Source organism: Myotis brandtii, unplaced genomic scaffold (genome assembly GCF_000412655.1).
Source record: "Myotis brandtii unplaced genomic scaffold, ASM41265v1 scaffold384, whole genome shotgun sequence".
Classification (NCBI taxonomy): Eukaryota; Metazoa; Chordata; class Mammalia; order Chiroptera; family Vespertilionidae; genus Myotis; species Myotis brandtii.
The window spans coordinates 2802730-2828130 of record NW_005364745.1 but is presented as its reverse complement, the minus strand read 5'-3'; the positions used below and the strand labels follow the sequence as shown (position 1 = coordinate 2828130).

General features: G+C 45.0%; 1 protein-coding gene across 1 annotated transcript in view; it reads left to right on the top strand.

Annotated features, from left to right (window-relative positions):
- SPEF2 (sperm flagellar 2) overlaps positions 1-25312 on the top strand; it is a 134313-nt gene extending 109001 nt beyond the window's left edge. Inside the window, exons 31-37 of the mRNA XM_005872599.2 lie at positions 4378-4484; positions 5137-5319; positions 9309-9401; positions 13126-13305; positions 16726-16965; positions 17100-17222; positions 24612-25312. Of these exons, the coding sequence (XP_005872661.1) occupies positions 4378-4484; positions 5137-5319; positions 9309-9401; positions 13126-13305; positions 16726-16965; positions 17100-17222; positions 24612-24701 (1016 nt within the window). The 3' untranslated portion in view covers positions 24702-25312. The remainder of the gene's footprint in view (positions 1-4377; positions 4485-5136; positions 5320-9308; positions 9402-13125; positions 13306-16725; positions 16966-17099; positions 17223-24611) is intronic.
- The last annotated feature ends 89 nt before the right edge of the window (positions 25313-25401 follow it).

The window sequence follows — 25401 nt, the reverse complement described above, 5'->3', positions numbered from 1 at the left end:
AGGTATTAAGCAAAACTGGGGGTAGACTTTAGCGGACACTAACATAACAATGTGGAGCTGTTTTAAAGGCTGGGGCCCTGCAGACCATCTGAGTCGAGTCACCGAAACAGAGAAAAACATGGACGCTTGACCACTACCTTCCAAAGAAGAACAATCAATTTTTGAAAATCTGGCTAAAAAAAGAAAGAAAGAAAAAGACCCCTGGCTTGTATATGATGAGATCCTAAACCTTAGGTTCTGTGGCCTGTGTCGTAAGCATGGGGTGAAATCGAGGGGAAATCAAGTGAGTTTCTTCCACGGCACTGACAGCTTTAGGGCTGGGTTTCTCAGAGCGCAGCAGCTCAGAGCGCAGCATCTCGGAGCGCAGCATCTCGGAGCGCAGCATCTCGGAGCGCAGCAGCTCAGCACGGCTCATGCCGGGGCTTCCTTGATGGGAGCAGCAGACGGTCCTCCGGTGAACAGAGCCTCCACGGAGCGGGCGGCGGGGACCACGAGCCAAGTAACCCTGGGGAGAGTCCGGAACTTATTCCGATCCTGCCATGCTGTCACCAAGACCGCAAGGCCCCTCCAAGATTTTATTTGGATGTGCAAGGTGGATGATACAAAGGGTGTCGATATTGGCCCCGTGTTCTGAGCTAACAAATCAGCAAGAACATTTACATATCTTATTGCTAAAGTAGAACTCAGGGGATTGAAGAGAGGAACTAGAGAGAAGTCAGTTTTTCTCTGTCCTCGGGGAAGGGCTCTCAGCTGGAGCAATGGAGGACGCTGAACTGGTCCATGGGCAGTTTGCACATGGAAGGTGCATTGCCAGCTCGTTGGGGTACCAACGGTAGAAAGAAAGGATCCTCTGGCCATCAAAACTGCCACTGAGAAAATTCTAGAGGGAAATCTTCAGCTTAGGCTGTCGGGCCAAGACTGGGGAAGGAAGCTGGTTGGTTTTGGAAGCGATGGTGCCTCTGGCTGAGAGGGTGAAAACAGCTGGGTGGCCCTGCTTTTAAGAGCAATCCAGCCACGTGTGCTGGCTGTGTATTGCTCAGCACACCACCTTGAACTCTCTTACAAGGCGGAGTTCCAGAGTGTTCCCCCGCACAACGGTGTCAGAGACCTCCTCCACAGCACCTGTCACTTCTATCAAGTTCACCGCTACGCAAGAGCTCCCCGGTAACTGCATTCAGAGGCCTTTGCCTCCATCCTGTGATGCCTCCTGGGGTCGGAGGCAGGCATGGCTGCAGGATTACAGGCAGCCCTCCAGACCTTTCCAAGGGACACCCTGCAATTGTCCAGCAACTGCGTTCAGTGAGTAATTCTGAACTAACCCACTGTTTTAGTTTTTTAAAATAATAGGAAATATTTTTATTGAGCAATTCAAAATAATAATTTTGAGAAAGATAGACCACTCTTTTATTCCCAACCTGTGGTACAGACGGGTGAAGGCAGAAGTCGTACCGGTCGTGAGAAAGTCAAAGGACTTCCAGAGTTCCTTCTCTGAGCAGACACTGTTAGCTGTGTTCATGTCCTGGCAGATGTCATTAATGAGCCTAGCATTCTGTCCCATGTCAGCCAAAACAAAAAGTCTTCAATCGCGGATGTATTTGCTACCTTGGAGTCGCCACGGGAAATTCTCCGAACGTATCAGACGAGGTGAGGAGTCGGGGATGGTCTCTTGGGAAATCATTTGCCAGGGGCTTTTCCATTTAATGGTTGATGTGGGCATTTTGTTTGTCCCCGGCCCAGGCCAAGAGAACTGGGGCGGCTTCAGTCGCACACTTTCATGGCCACTGCCTCAAAGGAAAAGGAAACTTTTCTGGTGTGAGAAACATGGTTTTGACACATCTTATCACGAGGCTGCGAGGCTGTTTCAGAGATGCCAGCCAAGATGTGGTGGAGGCAGCTGTGACTGGAAGCTTTCAATCGTGGCCCGCAAAGATCAATCACGGTAACCTATATGCGCTGACTCTGAGCCTACGGTTCTTTGATCGTCTGTGTGAGTGCTTTTTATATCAGTAACTTTTCGTTTGCATATGGATGGCAGAATTCGAAGATAAAGAGGTGGCCATCCTGATGGCACATTATGGACCAGCATTGGCAGCTGCCAATGTGCAAATGGATGAAGTGCCCAGTGAGGGGAGCGTGCTGAAATTAGGGGCTTATGCTGGGTGAGCATCAGCACACTAGCTGATCCTTACAAATATTAGGGTAAATCTTGGGAATATCAATCTTTCACATTTTTCGCTTTCCCTCCTAGGTTACAGGACATCCGCAAATTGACCTGAGATGTTGTGACTTTGGTTTGCTTACACAGATATCCAAGTATCCTGACCACAGTGGACCTCGTGCTGACCCTCCCGGCAAACTCAGCGGGGCTTTCGTCAGAGGCAATGCACCAAGTCACAGAGGCATGCCAAGGTCAAGGCTGATGGCATGTCAGATCTCCTGACTATTCAAATGAAGTCTCCAGACATTAATAACGTTGACCCCAGGAAAGCTAACCATTTATGGAATATGAGAACACTCTTCGGCTGGTGACACAAGACCTAATTCGGATTGCTCATCCAACTCAGGAAGCCATGATGAAAGTGACCAGTAATATGACAAATGTTGACTTCATCTTTGATCACAGCAGAAACAAAAAAAATTATTTTCAAGCCTGAAATATAAAAGTAAAGCCATCACTGGTCTTCGCATCAAAGACAAAAGGCATTTGGTATCTCCCAGACACACAAAGCAAAAATCCAAAAACTGGTTTTCCAATAACACTCTGATTCTACTTGTATATCCACACATGCCTTCACAGTCTTTGGGTGGAGGTGGTTATTTCTAAGCAATGGTGTTATTTTTATGTCATCTTTCCGAGAGTTATGTGCACAGATCCTGTGTAACTACAAGTATTGTGGCTCAGTTGGTTGGAGTGTCCTCCTGTGCACCAAAAGGTTGTGGGTTCAATCCCCGTTTGGGAGGCAAGCAATCAATTTTTCTCTCTTCTCTCTCTCTCTCTCTCTCTCTCTCTCTCTCTCTCTCTCTTCCTCTCCCTCTGATTTCCTCCCTTTCTCCTCTCTCCTCTCCTTCCCCTCTAAAAAAAAAACAATAAAAAATGTATAGTCTTACAACACTTTGCTTGCACCGTGGCTATTAGAGACAGTGGAAATATTTTCTACATCTACCAGAATTTGTAAGTATTTCAAGCCTCTTCATTGTTTCCAAAGAGGTTTTTTTATGGTTTCATTTTGAGGAACATGAATGATTTATTTCTAACTTACCTGAAAACCAATGCGATAGCATGTAAAGATCGTTTTACTGAAAATTCTACTACCTTGAAAAGTATCCTCATCTCTATAAAATTGAATATTCAGGTTTGATTTTTTAAAAAAGATACAGAATTTATTTCTGAACAACCAGCTGGATGGCCAGTCATATCAAAGAAAAACACATTCTGCTCTTGCTCCCCAGAAAATTACCGTCCAAATCTCAAAATTGTAGATTTGGTTTGAACCACTGAAATATTGCATGGATTACTGCATGCTTCTAAAGGTTAAAGGAAATGATAAAGTTCAGTTTGGACTTCTATAAATGCTAAAAATTTAGTAGTCAAGAAAAATTTGAGATGCTATGTCTACAGTTTTCATTCTTTTTATTTCTAAAAAAGAATAGCCATACACTCTGAACCTGAAAGATACCCAATACATGTAGGAGTCTCTTCAGCGCTAGCAGGAACCTCTGCTATGGGAGTTAGACATTTCTGAAGCAGATTCACTCATTTTGCTTTCCTATTTCTTTTAAATGCACGTGTGTACAATTCGAAATGAGAAACCGACTAAGCAAACATCTTTGCTGGACAGGGTAAAGTAGATTAGTATATAAGAGCAACGCATTTCAAAGGTTAGTAGTGATCTTTTAAAAATTCTATTTTGAAATAGTGAGCCAATTTTATGATTGAGTTAATAATTTCAATCCAATCATTTAATAATTCAAATCTCCCTACGTTTATAAAAACAAATATATTCTGATCTAAAGAGTGAAATGAGGATAAATGTGTTACCTTGATCATTGTGGTGATTTATTTGCGTGCCTTTGAAACACCTTTATCCCATATTTTCTGCAACATTTTACTCTTGCATCCTACTGTATAATAGGAAAGTTTAAGTATTTTTAAAAATTCAACCGATTCTTAGTAAAAGGTTTTTTTAAAAAACAAAAACCCTACAAACTAAAATATGAAGTCCCAGGAAAGAAATAATGGGAGAGCATCAGGAAATTGATTGCTATTTTTATGCTTTCAAAATGTCTTCTGCTTCTCTAAAGGTTATTGTTTTACATAATATTAGTAAAGTGATTCCCCGTCACATAACTGAAAAAATGTTTTTCATTGTGTTATAGGCATAATAGGAATTAAACCATTTACTGACATTCTTCTTGACTTGGTGACACTGAACCTTGGAACCAACAGCCTTCCCAGCAGTTGGATGCACCTCACTCAACCTGAAGTAAGCGTCTGTTTTGTTTGGGCTTCAAAGCTCTGAGAAATTTTATTTGATCAATAAATCAATAGTTTCAAGAATAACCAGTTACTCGCACTGTATCTGACATTTAGTAGGCAACCAATAAAAACTGAATGATCGCATGGATGAACGTAAGACACATGCTCGGTATTGGAAGAGGGAATAGGGATGCTCACAGTCAGTGAAACATGATTGAGCCCATGAGGCTCAGCCCCTAAGCTTGTGTCCATTGCTACCTGATGGGACGGTCCCGACTGGTAAAAGCAGATGATTCTGGCAGTTCCTGCTTTTCATCTTCCTCTGTTTCTCAAGAATGTATCAGAAGACAAGGGGCTAAGGAGTATTTCCCTACAGGCTGTATGCCTTGCACAGCCCCTTTCTCACTTTTCTCCCGCCTCTATTGAAAACGTGCAAAATCAACTGGGGACACGTGTATAAATTTATCACGTAACAGGAAGCAGCAACCCAAATGTCAAAGAAGCGAAAGATGAAACGCTCTCTAGGTACTGACTGCCTGGTGCAGCGCGGCTGAAATCCTACTTCCTTCACCCGAATCTCTTACCAAGACACATGCGCAGATAGAGCGTCACCCTAGAATCACACAAACATTCCAACGGCATCTCCTGTTTTCTTCTAGTTTCAGGAGTTAACATCTGTATTAACAATCGACTCGGAGATGGTGGACTGGCGGAAATTCCTGTTGGTGACCTCGCTGCCGTGGCCCATCCCTCTGGAGGAGGAGCTGCTGGAGACCCTGCAGAGGTTCAAGGCCGTGGACGAGGAGCAGTCCGGCACCGTCACTTACGAGCAGTATATGCAGGTGGCTATCGACGCCCAGTGGCACTAATCCCAGCCCACTTTCCACCCAGGAAGCCGGATGTGACTGGGGACCTTTCCCAGAGCAGTTCTGGCAGAGGCAGAATCTGGATCGCAGAGGAGTGAGGGAATAGTGAGGCCTTTAGGAAGTGAACAGAAGGAAAAAAAACTCATTTTTGAGAAGTGTGAGTAAGGAAGGAGAGAGAGTGAAACCCCATAACTGAGAAGGGCCTGCATTGCTCATTGCCTGCCTACTCACTGAATTCCCCCTGTTGCTGACCAGTTCACGCTGCTGGCAGACACAAAAGATGTTCACGCTTGTAAGGTGCTCATTTTGAAAGAGGGTGATACCCTCTAGATGCCTGTATCTCAAGTGCATGCCACCACTGAAAGATCACCCCTGCCCGCTTTCTTTTCTCCCGTAATGAACGCCAGCCCCGAGGTTCTCACGCCTCACAACTGAGCCGGAGGTAACAGCACTACATGGTAAGAAGAGTCCTCCCAGGCTGATCAAACCAGCGCTCGGGTGATGAGGCTCTGATTTGCGTCCCAAGTAGAGCCGTTGATGAACTCTGAACAAGCTGGCCCGAGCTTACAACTTGGGAAGGTGATTTTTCTCTTTGGCTCAAGACTTTTAAAAGCGGGCATGGTGCAATCAGCCACCTTCACTGTTTCCAGTGCGCGCCCATTAACACAGGATATCAATTTAAACATCCTTTTTCGCAAACGTGAGACGAGCAAAGGGTGTTAGCGACTTTTACCGAAGTCCTGAGCCAAAACCCAGAAAGCTGCTTTACCAAAGGCGTGAGCTTCTTAGAGAGAGCTGGCTGCTGCCTTAGAGAGACTCGGAAATACCTGCTGGGACCCCGCCCGTGTTCCGGGAGCAGCTGATTTCTGCTCTGTCCTCTCCTCTTGCCCCCACAGTTCCCACTCCTCGGGAGCCCCGGGACAACCAGGCCACCTGGGCAGGCCCTGGACCATCACCCGTCATGACTTTTACAGGTTTCCAGCCTCCCCAGCTCAGCAAAAACAGTTCTTCTATGGGAAAAGTCTAAGCAGCTTCTAGGGCAAAACTTTGTAAGGTTTATGGCAATGCCATGTTGTCATGTTAACGGGGCAATAGTCTAAGCCCACTGCTGAGATGAAGTTTTCGGGGCGAGGAAGGCTCTCTCCTCCGCTGTTTATTTTGTCTGTCGTTTTCTTTTCTTCTGACTAATTGCGAGTTCACCACAGCAGCCACATGAGAGAGTGTGCTGATTTCCCGGCTCTCACGATGGAGGAGACACGAGGTGTGTGAGGTCAGGGCCCGTGCCTTGCTCAGCCTTGCATGCGAGCATGAAAGCCCATTCCCCTGTGCTCCCCGCAGCCCTGCAGCCGCCGTCACACGCTTGCCTCTGTCATGCGTGCATGTGTGGTCACTCTCGTGTGCAGTTCTCTGGTGTTCAGCTCTCACTCCTGCTCTCGGTGAGCATGCGTGTCATCGCAGGCTTCTCGAGGCAGGCGTCCCAGGATCCCAGCAGTGCAGTAATTATTTATTTTCTAAGGAAAAGCATTGAAAGAAAAAATCCTTTGGCCATATTCTAGCTAGCAAGAGAGTTCCAAGGGCATTTCCATGTTTCAAAGAGACATCACCTCACTCCCCAGGGAGGCAGGGGGTGGTGGCCTGAACCTCGATTTATCCATTTCAGCCCTGCTTGCTACGCAGGTTCAGGTCAGCATTTCATAGTGTGAAAGTTTTCATGGATGACTGACTATTTTAACACCATCAGTTGTTTTCCAATTAGGTTATTTTGTTCTTTCTAATGTGGCCCTCTTGTGTGTGAAACTTTTTTTTTTAATCCTCACCCAAGGATATGTTGTTGTTTTTATATTATTGTTTTGTAGAGAGGAAGGGAGAAAAACACGAGAGAGAGAGACCACCGATCAGTGGCCTCCCATATGTGCCCCGAACTGGGATCCAGCCTGCAACCTAGGCGTGTGCTCTGACTGGGGATCGAATCGGCGACCTTTTGGTGCACGGGACAATGCTCCCACCAGCTGAGCCACACTGGCCAGGGCAAGTGTGGAACATTTGAAACAGTTTTGTATTTTCTGAAATGCTATAAACGTTTGGAAAACTAATCTAAATGAACCATTGGTTTTAAAAATCAAGGAAGATTCCTGTGCACTGAAATCGTCGGATATGGAGTTGAGAGTTGGTTGAGCGATGGGGGAAAGGGGAGGGATCCTAGCTCTGTTTCTTCATTCCCCCGCTGGCTGCTTTTACTATTTCCTCTTTGTTACACGTATTCAGCAATTTGATTGTTATGTTCCTCCATGTAGTGATTTTTCTGCTTGGGGTTCATTGAGCTTCTTGAATCTATGGGTTTTTTAGTTTTTTGTTTAATTTGGAGAAATTTCAGGATATTTTCCCAAATATTATTTTCTGCACCCTCTGCTTTCTCAAAATCCAGTCATATGTTTATTGTCCCACAGGTACTGATGCTTAGCTCATTTTTTCCAGTCTTCTTTCTCTGTACTTTATTTCATCTTCATTTCTATTTCTGTGTCTTCAAGTTCACTGACTTTTCCTCTGCCACGTCGACTCTACTGTTAACACCATCCCGTGGATGTTTCCTTTCAGGTATTGTACTTTTTATCCCTAGAAGCTCATGTTTGGTTTATTAATTTCTTTCATTTCTTGCTTCATTATATGCATGTTTTCCTCCACATCCTTGAACAAATGAAATATGTTTAGAATCGCTAAGTGAATATAACCTTGTCTGTGCATTCTATCATCTGTGTCATTTCTGTGTTCATTTCTATTGGTTGATGTTTCTCCTGGCTGCAGGTCATGTTTCCTAGCTTCTCTTGCATGCCTAGTAACTTTCTATTGGATGCCAGATAGTGTGAAGTTTATATTGTTGGGTGCCCAGTTCTGTATACTTTACATATTGTCAGACATGCAGAGAGGTTACTTGAATCAGTTTTATCACTTCAAGGTTACATTAAGATTTGTGAAGATGTGTCAAAAAGAAAGTAGAAAGCGGTCTGAGCAGAGACTGATTTGACAAGATTAAAGTTGTGAGAGGGTTGATATGGTTGCAAGGTACAAGCTAAAACAAATCAGAGGGAGACTCGACACATAACCAGCTCCGAGGTGACAGGGTTGGTGGGGGGAGGCCTGTGATGAAGTAATGAGGTTCCACACCAGTATGGCAGCCGTGGGAAGGGAGGGATGGGCAAGGCATCGCCAAACGGGAATCCAGGGATTTCATAATAGGTGTTAGATACGGGCTGAGAAACAGCGAGGTCAGTAAAAAGTAGACCTTTGAGCTCTTGAGTCAGTCAGTCAGTTACTCAACAAAGACTTTCCAGAACCAACAATGGGCTCTGAGAACAGACAGCACCTCAGACAGGGCGAGTGGAATGCAAGCTACTGTCACTGGTGCAGTAGGCCCCTCCAAAATATTGCTGTGTGAGCAAAATCTAGGGCAGTAACCTTCAAGCCTCATCGCATATTCCAAGTTCAGACACAGCTAGCATCCCTAATTTGTGGATTTTCATTTGTAAATTATACATGTGTACTACTTCAACTGATGTATTATAGACATGTACTAGAGGCCCAGTGCACAAAATTTGTGCACAAGTAGGGTCCCTAGAGACCGCCTGTCACCACCGCCGCTGCCGGCCTCGGGGGCGGGAGGTCCCTTCCCCTGGCCACTTGCCACTGCTGCCGCTGGCCCCACCCCCGGTCAAACTCCTGGTTGCACTCCTGGTCAAGGGGACAATTTGCATATTAGGCTTTTATTATATAGGATTACATTTTTAAAAATAAAAATTACAAATGATCAAAATACATGCAAGTGTTAGTTCTAGTATTTGCTTCTGCATCTCCAAGGTTTCTCCAGCCCACTTCAGACACCTGCACAAGGTGGGTTCAGTCTCTGTGGCTTTGAGCGGAATAATTATATCTCAGCATGCTACATTAATAATTTTTAATTTTTTTTATAGGCTGGTCTGTGGTTTACAGAGGATGAAGATATAAAAATTCCAGAAAATCCTCTTGAACCGCTGCCATTCCATAGGCTGGAGCATCTCATACAGGTAATTACTGAGATCTTAAAAAAAACTAACACTTTGCCCTGGCTGAGTGGCTCAGTTGGTTGGAGCGTCACCTCATAACCAAAATGTTGCAGGTTTGATTTTCTGTCAGGGCACATACCTAGGCTGTGGGTTTGATCCCCAGAAGAGGTGTGTAAGGGAGGCAACTGATCTATATTTCTCTCTGACATCAATATTTCTCTCTCTCTCTCTCTCTCTCTCTCTCTCTCTCTCTCTCTCTCCAATAAAAACATATCCTTGAGTGAGAATTTTTTTAAAATTGAGTACTTTGACGCTGATCAATTCCTTTGTCTTTTCTTCCACTTGTGTAATTTGTTTTAGACAACACTGCCACCCTCCAGTTCCTCTGTTCCATCCCCTAGGGAAAGATGAACACTCTCTAAGTGGCAGCACAGAGGAGCCCTGGGGAGGAGACAGGCCCACTCTTAGGTAGAATTCCACTGTTGACCCTCTAGGTCAGCAGTTCTCAACCTGTGGGTCTCGACCCCTTTGGGGGTTGAACAACCCTCTCACAGGGGTTGCCTAAGACCATCGGAAAACACATATATAATTACATATTGTTTTTGTGATTAATCATTATGCTTTAGTTATGTTCAATTTGTAACAATGAAATTGGGGGTCACCACAACATGAGGAACTGTATTAAAGGGTCGCGGCATTAGGAAGGTTGAGAACCACTGCTCTAGTTGATCTTGGACAAGTTCCACCACCTCTCTGGCTTCCATCTTCTCATCTGTCTAATAAGCTAATGTGTTACTCACCACATTTGTTTCTAAGTGCCCTTCCAATTCAAAAAGCTTAGGATGAAAACGGTCATTTCACCTGTATATGTTTTTGTTCATTTCTGATTTTGACTAACATGGTATAACATAGCAACAGTTTGTATATATGGTATTGGCCATGGCGCATTGGATTTTCATTATTATCTAAAATATCAAGAGTAACTATTCATAATAGTACTATAATGATAGTGGTAATACCCTGGTGATAATAATAGAGTCATGCTATTACCTTTTATTCCTGAGGCCACAATAGAAAGCAATACCTTAAAATCTAAAAATGACTCTGACTTCAGTGTAAATGTTTAAAATATGGAAATATGCCAAACTCAATAAGCTAGGAGAAGAGTTGGAGGGTAGATTTAGACACCACAGCAAGCTGTGTAGCTCGATTATTCCATTTCCAGGTGACCATGAGTCCGAAATTGCCGAGCAATATTGAACATGACTCCAGTTATAACCTCAAAGGGAGCGATTTCCTTCCATTGAATGACATATTATGAGCACCTCTGCTAAATGCGAGCAGGAGAGCAGGGAGGAGAGACGGCCCGGGAATTACTAGGAGCCCGAGACAGGTGGCAGTTTCAGGGGCGGCTTTTTGTTTGGGTTGTTGGTGTTTTTTACAACAGGACCCTGGGGGACTGAGATCAGTTCTGTAAAGCTTCGAGAGGCCGTCTCTGAACGATTTTGTGAACAAATCTGCAGAGACATGAACAGGTCCTTCATTACTTGGCAAGAAACCAGGAGACTGAATAGCACCTTCCTTTCCAGACAGAAGTTTTTAGAAATGTCAGACAAACACCACATGATCTCACTTATATGTGGAATCTAATGAACAAAATAAACGGATGAGCAAAATAGATCCAGAGGCCTGGATGCATGCAACAGACTGACAGCTGTCAGAAGAGAGGGTGGTTAGGGGACTGGATGAAAGAAGGTGAAGGAATTAAGCAAAACAAACAAACAAAACAACCACATATGCATAACCCATATAGACACAGACAACAGTGTGGTCACGGCCAGAGGGAAAGGTGGTGGGGGTGGGGGCAGGGGGAAGGGAGGATGTGTGGGGCAGAAAGAGACCTTGCTGGGAGCGAAGGGCGAGCGATGCATGTGCAGATGCTGTGTTGTTGAGTTGTATACTTGAAACCCGTATGGTTTTGTGAACCAATGTCACCCCAATAAATTCAGTTTTAAAAATTGAATTTTTAAAAAGAAAAAGAAATATCAGTCGAGGGCAGAGCCTTTTAGTTGCTCACCCAGCCGCTAGAGCCAGAAGGCAGACGGTGTGGGTCGCCCCCGGGACTGAGTAGCAGCAAAGCAGGAAAGGGTCAGCCCCCTCTACTCCTAGTCCTTCTGGAAACCCCTGAAGTAACTCAAAGGCAAGGGATAAGGAGAGGGAAATGCATGGTCCTGAATGAACCCGCGAGTAGGATCATGACCCCTGAGAAACCGAAGGCTGCCTTAGCATCAGAGGGTGTTTCTCAGCATCTCAGCCTGGCTTCGGGCCTGGCTTACAGTGACACTCAGCAAATGGTTGATAAAGGGTGGCTGAATGAATGAACTTACAGATCCCATCAAACTCTGATTCTTCTCTGTTTTGTTAGCATAACCGATTTTATGCATTTTCCTATAAACATTATTTTTATTTCCATGTCTATTAGATTTGCCAAATATCAGAAATTTCCTTTTCCGTCTTCATGTACTAATATGTCTCAGGAGATGTGCCCAGAGTTGCAGGGATTGTTGGTGATAGAGAACAGCATGGTATCTCGGATCGAGGCCCTCGCTCCTCACAGCGCAGGCCAGGCCCCAGCACTGGAGCCCCCTAGGAGCTTGCTACCCGTACAGGATCTTAGGCTGCTCCAGACCATCGGCTCCATTAGAGTCTGTATTTCGAACAGATTCTCCAGGTCACCGTATGCACGTGTTTGAGAAGAGCCAGACACCTCCCCAAACAGGTCCAATAGGTCTTAGGTGTGGCCTGTGGGTCTCAGGCATGGCCTCAGCTTTGCAGGGCCCCAGAGGATGTTAGGTTCCCACATACCAGCTCCTGGCGCTGCCAAATGCACGAGACGTTGTGCATAGAGCTGGCTGCCCCCTTGGTCCCCAGCATGAGAGGGAGGCTTAGCAAACAGCGGATGCTCAGTGGGTAACGCACTCTCTCCCTGGAAATGAGCCCCTGTGGGAAGAAGTCACGTTACTGTTAGCAGATTAAGTACGAAATCCAGAGCAAGGTGGGCCCGTTTAAAGATTTCAGTGGCTTTGGGCATTGATAGTTCCTCCTCTCCCCACTCCACACAGAGAGGGGTGTACCCGAAGCTTTATGTTCAGGACTCATGGTGGTGCTGAGCACAGACCGAGGGTCCTTGCTCTTGGGTTCCCTTTTCCTACTTAACATGTGGTCCCTGCCATCTTGATTAGCACATTTTTTCCCTAAATATGTTCATACCATTGATTAGCATACAGTTTTCTTTGCAGTTAGAATTCCAAGCCCTACTTTTTATGGGGTTTTTAAATTTTATTTAGCATATTCTTCATTTAATACCATTCACTATATCAGTGATGGCGAACCTATGACACGCGAACTCATTTTTTTGGTTGATTTTTCTTTGTTAAATGGCATTTAAATATATAAAATAAATATCAAAAATATAAGTCTTTGTTTTACTATGGTTGCAAATATCAAAAAATTTCTATATGTGACCCGGCACCAGAGTTAAGTTAGGGTTTTTCAAAATGCTGACATGCCAAGCTCAAAAGGTTCACCATCACTGCACTATATGTTAGTTTTACTGATTCTGTCCTCAGAAAGTGACCATTTTCCACAGCTGCTGGGCAGGGGCGTCCGCGTGGCCTGTCCACAGAGTGCATGGACAACCGGAGTGTGTGCATCTTACGTTTGGCTGAAATCCTTTGTGTGGCAGTTTTTCTTTAGGCTCTTCGCCGACCCTGAGAAGGAGCCACCCCTGCTCGACTACACACAGATGCTGCTCTACTTTGCTTGCCACCCAAACGCCGTAGAAGGGGTCTACAGGGCCCTCAGCGTGGCCATTGGGACGCACATCTTCCAGCCAATCGAATTGATTTCACTTCTCACAGAAGAGGTAATTGAGTTCCAGAAACGGGGCAGCCCTGGGGTCTGGAGGGGGATGCCAGCAAGTCTTACGCTTCTAACAAGGACTGTTTTCTTTCCCTTTCCGTATTTTCCTGGGTAACTAACACAACCAAGTTGCATGTACTAGGTCTTCAATCAGCCTTATTCAATCGGACTCCACTGTCCAAAAAAAATTCTTTTGTAGTTGTCAAAATTTGCTCAAAGTTTCTTGGCGGAATCCAAGTTTTCTCCGTAAAGGACAGCCTTTCTTTTGCATGAGGTGCTAATCCTGATAAATGAGAAAGAGCTGGGGCCAGCCCAATCTATTTGAAGGCTTTATGGAAACCCTATGTAAAACCCATTCAGACTTTAGACACACCCCACGTGTCTGTGACGCTGGTAGTGTTTCAAGCCAAAGCCCAGCCACCTGAAAACCCAGGTGCTCTGTGTCACCTGCATCCTGGGACAGAGAAGCTTAATATCTAACAAGACCCCACGTTCCCCTTAGATTTCTAAGGCATTGGCATTGCTGGGCTTTTTCTGGTGAAAAAGCCCCAGGCCAGGGTACTAATTAATGTCCTTATTAGGTATCCATTGACATGACTTTTTAGGCTTGCCCTGATCTTTGGAGGATAGATCTGTGACTCTCATGATGGAATGTTGTTGTTTTTCTGTTCTTCCTCGGTGGTCTCTCTGTGGAGAGAATATAAACAGAGGCCCAGAGAAGGTGGGGAGCCTGGCTGATCTCTGAGAGAAGAGCATTTCAAGTGAAGACAGCTGTAAATGCGAAAGCAGCTAAAGTGGGTCACGCCTAGTGTATGCCCCACAACAGAGAGTCAGCCATTGTACTTGGAGAGCAGTGAGCTGGAGGAGTGGTTGGAAAGGAAAGTGCGGGGGAGAGCTCAGAGGGCTTGGCAGGCCCTGCCAAGAGATGGGACCAGAAGTCATTGGAGTGTGGCCATCTGATGGACAATGTGTGGCCCTCCCAGGCTGCGGTGTTGAGGCCAAACTGCAGGGGGCGCAAAAGAGGCAAGAAGGAGAGCTCGTTATTCAGGAAGGCAGTTGCTTATCCATGGAATCCTTTTGCTAAGTTATTTCTACCTTGATTTGGGGACAACATGTTACCCCAAAGTAGCTGCCACATCGCAAGTGTTCAACTGTTTGTAGACATGGCAGGAAAGAAGGGAGGGAGAGAGGGGAAGGAAGAGACCCAGTCTCCAAGGTAAAGCAGAGGAGAGCAGCTATTCCAGGCAGAGGTAAAAACAGGAGCCATGAGGCTGCAAGGAGCCAGAGACCAGGAAAAAGGACGCCCTTGCTAGAGCTGTTGCTACAGCAACAGACAGCTGCCGTGGTGGGTAGCAGCCAAGCCAGCTATCAGGGTGGAATCCCCTCTACCCCTGAGTCACCCATTCAGAGTCAGCTACTGCCCCTCCCAGGAAGCAGCTCCCCTGGAGGGCCTCTCTCAAGAGCTCTTTGAAAACCCAAGGACGCTGCACCTGAACTGACCCACAACCAGCGAACAGCAGAGCGACCCGGAGAGGAGCCAGGCATGGAATGCACGTGTCCCACACCACACGGACCAGCCTGTTCCTGGCTGGAGTGAACCCTAGGAGGTTTGATATACAGGATCCACCCACCTCCCTCATTCTTGCTCACCCCTGTCCTGCCATCCTGCATCCAATGATGCAGCTCTGTTCCTGTGCCCTTTCCAACTGTGTTCTAGTTTCCTGGGCAACCTCATCTCAGGAAGCCAAAATGAGCCTACTCAGAAATCACACCTCCAGCAGATTCACAGCCACTCCCAAAGCACTGAATCAGAGCTCTGCTTTTGCTTGTCACATAAACAACTAGAAACCTCCCGGATGTTTCAGCTTTTCTTACTCTGCTTCTGAGACGCTGGCTGTTCTAGTTGGTGTGGTACAGACCTCCCATTTAAACCCCTTCTTCTTGGGTAATTTAAAAGACGTTCAAGAGCGGAGCATGAATGAGTATGCCCTCATCCCAGGGAAACCTGAAGGAAGTTGACACGTTGGAAAACGGTTCATTCTGACCCATGCGGTGTGGGGTTTTGATGTTGGAAATTAGTAACCGACGCGCTTGAATCTCCCAGAGTTTGCGAGTCGTGTTAAAGCATCTTGGCACAGCCTTGGAGGCCCTGGGGTTGGGAACACACACGTTTTTATTCCATTTGGCTCTTTGATGCTTTGCCCACATTGGTCCTGTTAGTGACCTGCTCCGCCCTGAGATGCGAGAATGAACTGATTCGATATAGGAATTCGTGGTCTGGCACCATTCCGGAGACGCATCTGCTGGGAGGCCTTCAGGGCTGCCTCTGAGCGTTCCCGAGTGTGACATAGCATTTGCCAGGGCCACAATCCGACGACAAAGTGACTCACGCAGAATTTTGATGCCACTAATAATTGCTCATTCAGACGCACTGGCTCTTCTCCTCTCCCGCCTCCTGGCTTCGGTCACGCACCTCCATTAAAACCCGTGGTCTTTCCAAGATGTGTGTTGGAGAAGGTCCCCTCTACACGCCTTGTAGTCCTGCCAGGAGGCCGAGCTAGTCGCTCTGGTCCCAATCTCAGCCTCGCTCCCCTCTCCCCTCCCTCTGAACCACTAGTTCCATTCTGTCCCAACCCCCTAGAGAGCAAAAACCACAAAAATTTTAAAAGCATCATCTGACACTAATCAATTAAGGATTAAACTGTTACCCTTTAGCTAAAATTGAAAAATCATTTATCCATGCTGCTCATGCCAGGCCTTGGAAAGGCTGGTTCCTCTCCATGGAGATAGTGCGGAGAGACCAGTTTCCTTCTCGCTTTAATTCTGGTATCACCCGCTGCTCTCACCTGACTAGTCACTGGCTCACCCACAGGCTCTGTCTTTATGTGTCCACCCAGCACCTTTGCTGCATCTGAATAGGAATTCATTCACTCTTCACTCGCTCAGCAGGTGGTTTCACATCTCTCCGTGCATTTCACTACCCTGGGCGACTGTTGATGGGCAGCCACTGTGATGATCCCCAGGCTTCCTAGGTGGAGACAAGGCCAGCTTCACAGTTATGCCATGTAGCACTTCAGCTGTTCAAAATGGAGAAGAGGATGGATGGATGGATGGATGGATGGATGGATGAATAGATGTGCTTAATTCCAAAATCTTCACCTGATAGAAAATTCTTCCTCTCTCTCTCTCTCTCTCTCCCCTCCCCCCTCGGTTAGATTTAATTACCAACAGAATTGGGCTAGGATTTGGACGTGATTTTCAGTGTGGCCAACATATTCTCTTCTTGACTTTGTGGAGCTAGCTTGTGGTAGGCACTATCATTCCATGGCATAAAAAATCGGTGACAGAGTTGGTGCTTTTTAAATGCCTCTGTTCCTGGGAAGAATTCAGTCTGACTTCATGTTCTCTTCATTTATCTGTGCAGACCTACCTCTTCACTGATGAGACTCCACTGCAGGACTATTCTGAACCAGAGGAGGCCTTTCTAAGTGCATACAGGAAATTCATAGAGGAAAGGGAGGAAAGGGAACCAGAAATTCCTGAAAATATCAACACGGAAAAGATTTCTCTGGAAACACTGCTCCAAGTGTTCCGAGCACAAAACAAAGCCCAGAACGCCAACAGATTTGCCCACCACCTGAGGGCCGAGAACGCCTACTTAGAGGTTGGTACAGGAAGCAACCTGTGCCTAAGAAAAGTGGCCCCAAGTCGAAGCATATTTTTATGGAATTTATTAAGTAAAAAACACTTTTTAACATTTGCAGAATTGTAAGATTAACTAATTTTATCTTTCTTAAGAACTTCATAAAAGTATTTGAGGACCTGGGTGCCAAGAATCTGGAGCCGATAGAAGTCTCTCTTCTTTTGAAGCATCCTTTTATTCACGACCTGATTTCCAGTTATCCCGGCTATAGGATTCCTGTGAGTATCACCCAAAGGCATCCTCATTCGGCTGAGCTCAGGTTGGAGCGTAGTGGGACATTCAGATGTGGACTAGCAGGAAGCGGGGAGAAGCTGGACTCAGCCAGACAGGGTCTGGGGAAGCTGAGCTGGGAATGGCATCCGGCCAGATAAGCCAGCCTATAATCCCCAGGGCAGCAGGCCAGGCACAGTGCAGATAGCTATCTGTACTAGGGGTCTCTTAGTACTATAGATAGTACTGGAGATACTAGGGGTAGTACTCTCAATGCTATAAATAATACGAGAAATGCTAGGGATAATACTCTCAGTGTAATGGATAGACTAGAAACACTAGGGGTAGTACTCTCAGTGCTATGGGTAGTACTAGAAATACTAGGGATAGTACTCTTGGTGCTATGGATAGTACTGGAAATGCTAGGAATAGCACTAGAAATACTAGGGGTAGTACTCAGTGCTATGGACAGTACTAGACATACTAGGGGTAGTACTCTCAGTATAATGGATGGTACTAGAAATACTAGAGATAGTATTCTCGGTGCTATAGATAGTACTAGAAATACTAGGGATAGAACTCTCAGTACTACAGGTAGTACTAGAGATACTAGGGGTAGTACTCTCAGTGCTATGTCTAACACTAAAAATATTAGGGATAGTGTTCTCACACTATAGATCAGGGGTGGGCAAACTTTTTGACTCGAGGGCCACAATGGGTTCTTAAACTGGACCGGAGGGCCAGAACAAAAGCATGGATGGAGTGTTTGTGTGAACTAATATAAATTCAAAGTAAACATCATTACATGAAAGGGTACGGTCTTTTTTTTTTTTTTTTTAGTTTTATTCATTTCAAACGGGCCAGATCCGGCCCGCGGGCCGTAGTTTGCCCACGGCTGCTATAGATAGTACTAGAACTACAAGGGATAATGCTCTCAGTACTATAGATAATACTAGAAATACTAGGGATAGTACTCTCGATGCTATGGATGGAACTAGAAACAATAGGGGTAGTGCTCTCAGTGCTATGGATGGAACTAGAAACAATAGGGGTAGTGCTCTCAGTGCTATGGATGGAACTAGAAACAATAGGGTAGTTCTCTTAGTACTGTGGATCTGCCTCATCAGGACCATAGGATTACCTTGGATCTACAACAGAAGGCTGGGGGTAGATGATAGTTAAAGCCAGATGGATGCCAGCATTTGTGTTCTGGATAATTCCCGCCACCTAACGACCAAGCCTGTGATTGAAAAGTGTGGAGAATAAATCCCCCCTTGCCGAAGAGAAGTGAAACCATGATCCCCAGCCAAGTGCTGACATATCCATGGTACACATTGTCTGCGTAATACACGCGGTCACAGTGCCTGAGAAAGATCGTGTGGATGGGGAAACTGAGGACGAAACCCATAAAGACTGGACCAACCCAGCAGAAGAAAGGAAGGACGAAAGGAAGAGCTGCACCTCAGAGCTCACTCAGTAACCAAGCAAGTTTCAACCCACATGCTGAATGTACCCCGACCGTGGCCAGCCCCAGCTCGCCAACAGCAAGGGTAGGAGGACAGAGGCTGACCCCTTCCAGGGTGTGGCAGGTTGCTGCAACCCTCTCACATGCGTGAAGTTCTCCTATTTGGCTCCTGCTAGTTGTTTATTGGACTAAAACACATTTGCTGAGCTTAAGATACAAGCACTTTAGCTTTGGTAAAATACAGGTGATATAGATGCATTTCTCTTGACTTCTCGGTGATAACTACCTATGCCCAGGAATGGGACGATCCAAACTTAAATATCTTTGTATCTAAATTGGTGATCCTTTCTCATACAAAGGTTACTACCTATATTCGTAATAATTGAAGTGGCTCTCTAATAAGCTAGCAGTGAAGCATGATTATAACATTTAAGAACACAGGCTCTGGAATCAGAAAGTCATGGGACTGAGTCTGGGGTCTACCACTCCCTAGAACCTGACTTTAACGCTCTCTTGGTCCTGGCTCTCTCCTCTGTTCAGTGGGGATAGCAGCCCTTCCTGTTTAAAGGGTCGTGGCGAGGATTCAATGAGATTATGCATCGGAAGCACTTGCCATGGTCTCTGACGCGTGGCAAGCGCTACAGAAATGACGGCTGTTGTGATTCCTAGTCAACACCCAGCACTCACCACGGACGCCCGTCATAGAAGGACCCATGAGCACCCAGCTCAGCTGCTGCTCCCGAGCAATACACTTCCGTTTTCAAGGAACTTTTTCATGCAGGAACCACATGAGAATGACGTAAGGTGAAGCACCCAAGCGTACAATTAGAGGAATTCAAAACATAGGGCTTTCTGTATGTGTGTGCTAGACAGCGAGTCCTTAAAGATGGCCAGGGTTTGGGAAAGTGGAGGGAGAGGAGGAGGTGTCCGCTTGGCTTTTGCTGTGGGGTGGAGCGGGGGCAGCCTCCCAGGTGAGAGGCGAGGCCTGGGCAAAGGTGTGGAGAGGACTGCATGGGAGGAGCAGGAGCAGCAGCCTGACCGGCTGACGGGCATTGGTGAAGGGCTTAGTGCTGCCCTCGGAGCAGTAAGATCGGAGCAGTTACATTGGGCCAGGTAGCAAAGACCCCAGAGGTCACCCGGAGAAGTTCAGATTTGATTTGAAACGCGATGGGGAGAGGATATAGGCTTCTGAGCTGGGGTGTGAAAGGGTATTAATTTCTCATCCCCGCGTGTTTCTTTGTCTTAACCGTAGTGTGCCATTATGCCTCTACATCTTACAGGACTCTTTTAAGAATTATTTGTGTCTCTTTGTTTACTAGTAAATAGGTCTGAGATATTTGGAAACACAGTTGGCCGTTATTCCAAGTTATTCACACATTCCACAAGCATCTGCTGTTTGCGCTGAAACTAGTATGCCACGTGTCCCTTTCAGCGTCTTCTATTTTATTCCTTCGTTAGTACAGGGCAGCTTTCTTCCCCACTTCAGGTTAGGAGGGCATAAGTCAGGACACCCCTAGAATTAGTGGGGACGGAGCACACCAGGACTAGATAAAGGAGCAGTGAGAGGCAGGTGAGTGAGTGTCACACACAGAGTGGGGAGTCATCAGCTGTGGGGATCTGTCCCCCTTTTTCCCTCTTGTTAGCCATGCTTCTGGGTACAGTGGGTTCCAGAAGCCCGTGACTTCAGACTGCATTTCATCCCACATGTTCCGTCCACATTTCAGGGAGCGGCCCTTCTATTTTGAACCAGCAAAAAGGTTTTTCAAAACCCCTTGGCCTTGTGGACAATAGCATTCATCTTCTATTGCCGAGAATAAGTAGGAGCATAAAATGATACCACAGGTGTCCCGGATGGGAGGAAAACTCCCCGCGACGTCAGGACCACTTGCGATCACCCCTCCTCTCACCGAATGACTGGCCACCGCGGTGGGTAACTTGCAGAGAAGATGCTAAAGATGCTAGTTGGCACTTTGCAGAGAAAAGAACATGGCCCCACAGTGCTGCCTTGGAGAGCCAGCCCATGGGAGGTGCCCGCACTCCTGGGAGCTGGCCGCCAGGAGGCTGTTTTTAATGCGGTATTTTCCTCATTTGGAGGGAGTTTCATCAGTTTGCAGTCACCTCCACTGAAGTCCTGCTGGCATCTTGGATGACATGGTTCCTCTTTGCGCAGGGCTGTCTCCCGTGTGGCAGCAATCTAACAGTTGGGGCCTTACCCACTGTATTCCAGGAGCACCTCGATGTATTGACCCCCAAACTACCTCCGCGCCTTCCCCAGTCTCCCCTGGCTGAGGTGTCTGACCCCAGTGACCTGGCTTCTGCCACCAGGATGGCCTGACGCTCCAATAGCAGAAAGAGAGTGTGTCTGCCAGCCAGTCGTCCGTCTGTTCAGTCTCATTCCCTCGCTGCCAGAGTGCTTCTGCTGAGTCAGCTTCCTCGCCTCTCCTCCCTTGACCTTCACATCTCGTCCCTGTCATGCCACTGAGCCATCTAAGGAGAGTCAGTGGGCCACCACCATCAGGGCTCACTCATGACTGTGAATCAAGGGGAGTTGAGCCTGCCACATGAAAAGGCTTAATTCTGATATTCTAAAATGAAAGAAGTCTCCTTTCCAGTAACATGCTCTATCCTCACTTTCACTAAGCAAAAAAGGAAAGAGAAAGAGGGAGAGAATAAGAAGGGAGGGGAGGGAACGAGGGAGAGAGGGGCAGCGAGAGGGAGGGAGGAAGGAAGAAAAGAGAGAAATAGGAGGGAGGGGAAAAGAAAAGAAAAGAAAAGAAAAGAAAAGAAAAGAAAAGAAAAGAAAAGAAAAGAAAAGAAAAGAAAAGAAAAGAAAAGAAAAGAAAAGAAAAGAAAAGAAAAGAAAAGAAAAGAAAAGAAAAGAAAAGAAAAGAAAAGAAAAGAAAAGAAAAGAAAAGAAAAGAAAAGAAAAGAAAAGAAAAGAAAAGAAAAGAAAAGAAAAGAAAAGAAAAGAAAAGAAAAGAAAAGAAAAGAAAAGAAAAGAAAAGAAAAGAAAAGAAAAGAAAAGAAAAGAAAAGAAAAGAAAAGAAAAGAAAAGAAAAGAAAAGAAAAGAAAAGAAAAGAAAAGAGGAAGGAGGGAGGGAGAAATAAAGGAAGAAAGGAGGGAGGGGGGGAGGAAAGGAAGACAGAAAGGAAAAGAAAGAAGACTCTGAAGACTCAGGCACAGGTCTTGTCATCATTTTTGCTCCAGATATCCATGTACAAGTAAATAGATCGCATTTTAAAATGAACTTTAACCACAGTGGTGTTATTTGAAGATCTCTCAAGATAAGTAGAGCACAAGCTAGAGTGTGGTTTTTACAATGTTTGCTCTTATCAACAGTGGGAAGTGAAGGTTGTTGCCTAACAGCTCTGTTGGGCAACAACTCTGTTTACAAGGTTCGTGTTTGAGAGCAGCAACATTTTAAAAGTGCATATTTAGAAACCAAGTATGCATAATTATTTTCATGTGTTTTATTTTGCTCCTGCTGGGAGTGGCCTGGCTTTGTGGTTAGGAGAGCAGGCTCGGGACCACGCTGATGAACCCAATCCGTGTGTAGGGTTCATACCAACAAATTGTGTGATCTTGGGCAAGTGACCTCACAATGCCTTGGTTTCCCATCTGTAAAACAGGGTTAATTATCACACTTACCTCACAGGGTTCTTGTATGGATTAAATTACTTCATATAGAGATATAAAGGTGGTTGGCAGCTATAGATCGCTCAATAAATGTTAGCCACTAGCTATTATTATCAGTGGGTATGATGGTAATTGCACAGGAAATATTTCTGAGCTGTGTAAACGCTATGTGTGGGAGAACTAATAAGCTGGCATGTCGCCTCTTGAATTCAGTGTCCGCTCTGGAAAGAAGGAAAGCGGTCCCTGGTGCAGGGCCCTGGAGACAAAGGTTCAAACCCCGGAACAACCCTGTGGAAAATATCTACATGGAAAATCCAGAATTTTTATGTTGGATTTTATAGTTGTTCAAGTAGAGTCACTTATTTCACTTCTACTTTCATAGATCTGCTACAAAAAGGTTATCTTCAAGAAAGGTTCCTAAATTATTAAGAAAATGCTTTGGTGAAATGTGACAAGAGCAATGAGAGCATTGTGACATGGTTATTAGCGAGTAGAGTCCATTAATTTCCTCTGACAAATATATTTAAAATGCAAGCGAACACACGATTTTCTATACAAACCTAACAGATGTCGTTTCTTATCATGAACACATGCTGACTATATGTAAATTTCTTTTAACTAACCTCTAAATCAGTGGTTCTCAACCTTCTGGCCCTTTAAATACAGTTCCTCATGTTGTGACCCAACCATAAAATTATTTTCGTTGCTACTTCATCACTGTAATGTTGCTACTGTTATGAATCGTAATGTAAATATCTGATATGCAGAATGGTCTTAGGAGACCCCTGTGAAAGGATCATTCAACCGCCAAAGGGGTCGCGACCCACAGGTTGAGAATCACTGCTCTAAATGGAACATAGAGCCTTAAAGTTAAGGCTCCCATTCAACAGGAGATAATGATAAATCTGTTTGTGTTAAAATCGGAAGAGAATTTCTGTGAAGACCCAATCACATGAGGGCCAAATTCCTATAACTGTAAGTGTGACTAGAAGGGACTCTCATGCTGTTTTGTCTTCAAGGCACCTGATTTAAAAATAGGCTCCACCTTCTCCTTTACCTTTATAACAAAACATGATGGCTGCTTCAGGGCCTCATGCTTTCAAAGCTCCCAGGTCAAACATTTCCAGACTCTCAAGCTTTTCTCAATTAACTGCTCCTGAACATGATGGCCTGCGATTTCAGCTATATATGTAGCCCCGGTTGGTTTAAGTATCTGGAGTTTTCAATTCTCCCCATGCTACGGAGGGTCAGATAACCACAGGTCAGCTGTACATGCACTATTTAAAGTTATTCAGAGCCCTTGGCTGGTGGACTTCTTCTTCTCTCAGTTCTTCACTCCGTGCACTGAAGATTGGCCTTTGACTGTAGAAGATCTGTGTTTTCAAAGAAGCGTTCCTCAAGACAATGATTCACTACGATTCCTGGCAGTGACATGTAGAAGCAGCCTGTGTGTGTGTCGCTCGGCTGAACTAACTCATGTCTTTGTGAGTGAAGTGGCCACAGTCAAACTGAAACCTTTGGAACTCAGCTCTGAAGAAAAGAAACTTCCCTAAATTTGTGTGTAGGGGAAGGGGGGGGGGAGCAAACTAGAAACCACATAAACATAATTCTATATTTTCCACAAGTGTTTGTATCCCTGGTACATTGTGATAGTATTTTAAGTTTATTTTTAACAATAGGGTAGTGAAAATGTGGGGTAAGGAGCGGGGGCAGGCTAGAAAGGGTGGGGGGGGCGGAGAAAAGGGAAACTATGTAATAGTTTCAACAAAAAAGATTTTTTTAAAATCACAAGTATAATAATAATTTACAAGTAGATTGGAAAAATATCTGTGATTTAAAATGTAAGCAAGCTGAGCATTTTAAGTGGGTGAAAAACAGATCCTTCTATTCTTGGTATTTAAAAAAAATGAAGAAATGAGGCAATCCCCACCTTCTCAGTAATCTGCTGTTCTAATAGTCTACAAGTCTGGAGACATGATTAATGTAGCATTAGGATTTTCCTTTAATAGAAAGTGAGTACTGCTTTTTATTCATTAATAGGGAAATAATCTTTTGGCTTACCCATTATGTGCCAAACTCCGTGTAATTGCTTTTATAAACGTGATTTAAGCTAATGGGATAATTCCATTATGAAATGAGGGAGAGCAAGAGAGGATTCAAACTAAATAGAGAACAATTTTATCAAAGGAAAACAATAAAAACCTACTTACTCTTTAATCACTGCCACGTATTAGGTGATCATGAATCCTGTCATTGGTAAATGTTTATAACTTCCCTTTAAATCTCTTCTCTTAGGATATTAAATTGATTCTGCTAAGGAGTGAGCATATACAAGGAAGTGATGAAGAGAGATCTCCCTCAAGACTGACAGAGGACAGGAAATGAAAACAAAAGAGTGTGATTGTTACAATTTGGCAATGAATCCTTCAACATCCAATGCAAACACCGTGTTTGTCATGTATGTTTTTGTTGTAAGTGTAGAAATGACCCCTACCAGGTTATGAGGGGGGCTTCTTTAACTCAGACAATATTCTGTAATAAATCTTAAATTTCTGAGCAAAAACTCCAAGTGAGAAGGAATGCATTTTGAAGGGATTCTGAAAAATAGAAGGCGCCAGAACAAGATATTCCAAAAAAAAAAAATCCACACATGAGCAATCCCTATGAGAAGTGTCTAGAGGAGGCAGATGCAGTCAAAATTCCCCCAAAGCTCCACACCAGGGCCTTTCTGCTGTGGATGTTTTGTGGTTCTTGCTCCCTGTGCTGTAAAGTCCAAGGCTCATCCCACTAGCCAAGGAGAAGGCTACTTCATCAGCTGCTGGTACACTCATGCCCCTGTAGTCTAGTCCTAATTCTTTCATCATAGAATAGGATGAAATATTATTATTATACTTTCCTGTAGAGATGGATGTACAATTGCATCTTTTTAGTTGTATAAATTAGCAAATCAATCAATTCAATGATACTGTTGTAATGTACCCCGCGAATCACAGAAGGACGCCTCAAGAAGTCGAATTAAAGAGTCACATTTATTGCAATCCGGGACTATGAGGGGTCATTCCCAAATCTCATAGTGATAAGATGG